The sequence below is a fragment of the Octodon degus genome, unplaced genomic scaffold, assembly GCF_000260255.1.
Source record: "Octodon degus isolate 3935 unplaced genomic scaffold, OctDeg1.0 scaffold00061, whole genome shotgun sequence".
Taxonomy (NCBI): domain Eukaryota; kingdom Metazoa; phylum Chordata; class Mammalia; order Rodentia; family Octodontidae; genus Octodon; species Octodon degus.
In genome coordinates, this window is record NW_004524637.1 from 2,306,677 (window position 1) to 2,310,227 (window position 3,551).

Sequence of the window (3,551 nt, forward strand, 5' to 3'; positions counted from 1 at the left end):
GTACATTTTAGTCTGTCACTGAGTGAATGAATGCGCATTGGGAATTAAAGTATACTATAAGCAAAAAAAGAAAGAAAACTAACGCGACAGTAAGTACACCACCCGCACTAAACACTTACCAATCAGGACAAACGACAATCTAGAAATACTAAAGCCTGTAGGTGAGAGCTCACTCCTCCATCTCAAATCTTCGTTCGCAGTTCCTTGGAAGGCCACGAAGCCACGCCCTGCCAAGGGTGGAGAGTGCGTCTGCGCTTGTGCGTTACGCGCTGCGCGGGGCGGGGACAGCGCGACTCCATAGTAAAGTCGGTGGCGGCGCACAGTTTCTGGCCGCTGCTCTGTCCCGGGTCTGCGAGTTTCTTTAGCTACTACCCAGCCATGTCGTCCTGCACCCGCGTGGCGCTGGTGACCGGAGGCAACAAGGGCATCGGCTTTGCCATCACCCGCGATCTCTGCCGGCGGTTCCCGGGGGACGTGATGCTCACGGCGCGGGACGAGGCGCGGGGCCTTGCGGCGGTGCAGCAGTTGCAGGCTGAGGGGCTGAGCCCGCGCTTCCACCAACTAGACATCGACGACCTGCAGAGCATCCGTGCCTTGCGCGACTTCTTGCGCAAGGAGTATGGGGGCCTCGACGTGCTGGTCAACAACGCGGGCATTGCCTTCAAGAGTAAGGAGTTGGCTCTGTGCCTGTGGAGGCGGCCCTGGGGTGGGGCCCCTCTGGCTTTGTGGGGTGCAGAACCGGAGCAGGAGAGGCAGGGGCTGCGGCAGGAGTGGAACCCACAGGGCCTGGGAGGCTGAGCGTGGGGCAGAGGGATTGCTAGGCAACGGACCTTTTGCTTACGTGGCCCAGACCGTTAAGGGTCTTTTCGAAGTTTTCTTCTTACACCTTATCTGTTACTAGGAGTTGGGGCAGTTGGGTGGATGTTTAACTCCATTTGAAATAAAGAGAAACGATGGTGCTTGTAATCCCATTGGTTGACCGTAGTTTTGTCCCACCCCATATCCACCTAAGCGAGTTCCCCCTTTCTCCACCTTAGCCCTGCATGGTTTTACACTATAAAAGTCCCTGGAAGAGACAGCTTCCGGGGAACAACCGGCTCGGCCCCACCTCCTGTACATCTCTCAAACAGGAGCTTTCTTTTCCTCAATAAATATATTCTGCTCATAACCTAAAAAGAAGAAAAAAAGAAAAGAAAAAGAAAAAGAAAGAGACACCAAGATTCTGTTGTGGATCAGGTGTCTTGACACAGCCTCCCCCAGTCGTGCTCATAAAGAATAATGGGACATTATCAAACTACAAAATTGACTTTGGAGCAAGACTGGAACTAGGTACAGACTTTCCTTGGAAGCGACCAAGTTTCTCTTATTTCTGTAACTTTCCACCTCGTGGCCACTGTTGCTGATTCTTGTTCTCTTTCTCCAAATGGTACAAGTGGCAGATCCCACACCCTTTCCTATTCAAGCAGAAGTAACAATGAAGACAAATTTTTTTGGTACCAGAGATGTCTGCACAGAGCTGCTCCCCTTAATAAAACCACAAGGTGAGTCTGGTGGTGAGCTGGCTGCTGGGTCTCCACCAGGAGGTACCTGCTGCTCCTTTGTCCCCATTTCCTCCATGGTCCTGGTGCAGCCTGACCCATGTTCTTTGCACATCTGCCTCTTTCTAGTCCTTCAGGTCTTGCTTCAAAGGTCTCCACACTGGGCATCTGTGTTTTCTGTGCTGCTCATACTTTAGAGGCCCATGAGGTTCCTACCCTCCTCTCTACTGCATGATCATATTCAGGCGGTGGAACCTCCTCCATGGCCAGTTTCTGGATGTCTCTGTGTGAATATGCCTTCGGCCTAGAATACTCCCAGAGCTCCCACACGTGTTTGTCTTTCTACCTGTGCATCTCTCCCTGATGGCCCTCAATCTAAAACAGACATTTCCCCAAAAACGCTAGTTTTCTTCCCTCAGTCATCTGCCTATTGCCATGCCCTGCTTCCTCATAACAGCTAACCAGGAGCTAAGGTTGTCCCTACTAAGTGTCCCCCAGTTCCAGCACAGGCCAGACCCTCAGCTGTCAAACTGCACTACTGCAAACCTCCTAAGAGGCCTCTTGAGTCACTTCCTTCCCCAGGATTCTGAACACTATTTGACTGCTCCCCGCCAAAAATCAAGCTCTCATCCTGGTGTATAGTGATCTCCACAATTGGACCCTGCCTCCCTCCAGGCCCACTTGAAGTTCCCATGAATATTCTCCATTTATTGCATATAAGATTGTCATGTTTCTTATCTTGTGAATTGGTCTAACACCCTACATGTTTTGCAAGCAGTGAACTGCCACTCATTAGAAACATGCCAATAGAAACAATCCTTTTTAGGAAAATTAAATGTGTGGCTTAAAGTTCAGCAATTAGATGTGCAGCTTACTCTCAACCTGTCTCTTGCTTCCTATCCTGTCCTCCCAGAAGGTTTTGCTGCTTCTAAGCCTCTGTTCATTAGGATATCCGATAGCAGCTCTTTCCAGTGTCAGCTGATGCCATTACCTGTCCCAAACCTGCAAGCAGGAATGGAGTTCCTCACATACCCTATTCTGTGTATTCTTACAACTGACACTGGTAATGATTCTCAAATGGAAACTTTGTGCTTTACAATCACAGCAGAATTTTCACCATTCTTTTTTTTTTTTTTTTTTGTATTTTATTTTCACCATTCTTGTGTACATGTCTCTACATAAGATCTTGTGATGTATTATAGGCAGAGTGGTGAATGTGTCAAGTTCCGTGAGTCTCTCAGCCCTTAAGAAGTGCAGCCCAGAGCTGCAGCAGAAGTTTCGAAGTGAGACCATCACTGAGGAGGAGCTGGTGGGGCTGATGAACAAGTTCGTGGAAGACACAAAGAATAAAGTGCATGAGAAGGAGGGCTGGCCCAACACTGCATATGGGGTGTCCAAGATTGGGGTCACGGTCCTGTCCCGAATCCATGCCAGGAAACTAAGTGAAGAGAGGAAAGGGGACAGGATCCTACTGAATGCCTGCTGTCCGGGTTGGGTGAGAACTGATATGGCGGGGCCCTTGGCCACCAAAAGCCCAGAAGAAGGAGCTGAGACCCCCGTGTACTTGGCTCTTCTGCCCCCTGATGCTGAGGGGCCACATGGACAGTTTGTTCAGGAAAAAAGAGTTGAACAATGGTGAACCTTACACCTCCACCCACAGTTGCCATCTTTGTGCCGTAGGCTGATGTGACACAAAGGATATGGACACTGTGGAGAATATCAAACCATCCCAGTCAGGTATTCAGTGTAAACCTAGTGGAATAGGCTTCTCACTAAGCAGATACTAATTCTTTAATAGCTTTTGTGACATTTTGACTTACCAAGAAGAAAAGGGGAAATGGCCAGAAATAATAAATAAAATAATGCTGCATAAATGGCTCTTTATGAATGCTCGTGTCTACAGGTTGTTATTATGCTGAGCCTGCAACATCTCAGAGGTATAATCAGCATTAAAGTGAGGTCAAGAGAATGGACTAGGTCAGGGTTCGGCACACTACTCGGAAGGATCCAGGT

General features: G+C 49.0%; 2 protein-coding genes across 2 annotated transcripts in view; one reads left to right on the plus strand and one right to left on the minus strand.

Moving 5' to 3' along the window:
- The window catches only part of LOC101584040 (interferon-induced GTP-binding protein Mx2-like), a 91,144-nt gene extending 90,962 nt beyond the window's left edge, over positions 1-182 (minus strand). Inside the window, exon 1 of the mRNA XM_023718687.1 lies at positions 120-182. The gene's annotated coding sequence lies outside the window, so the exon portion shown is untranslated. The remainder of the gene's footprint in view (positions 1-119) is intronic.
- Positions 183-283: 101 nt separating this feature from the next.
- LOC101561531 (carbonyl reductase [NADPH] 1) lies at positions 284-3,253 on the plus strand. Its single transcript, XM_004634355.2, has 3 exons — positions 284-667; positions 1,434-1,541; positions 2,741-3,253. Exons 1-3 carry the CDS (start codon positions 379-381, stop codon positions 3,175-3,177), a joined length of 834 nt encoding a protein of 277 aa, XP_004634412.1. The 5' UTR covers positions 284-378; the 3' UTR covers positions 3,178-3,253.
- Positions 3,254-3,551: the final 298 nt, after the last annotated feature.

Coding starts and splice junctions, on each gene's coding strand:
- LOC101561531 (XM_004634355.2), top strand. CDS start 379: ATGTCGTCCTGCACCCGCGTGGCGCTGGTGACCGGAGGCAACAAGGGC. Junction 668..1,433: donor CGCGGGCATTGCCTTCAAGA/GTAAGGAGTTGG, acceptor AAATGGTACAAG/TGGCAGATCCCACACCCTTT. Junction 1,542..2,740: donor CCCCTTAATAAAACCACAAG/GTGAGTCTGGTG, acceptor GATGTATTATAG/GCAGAGTGGTGAATGTGTCA.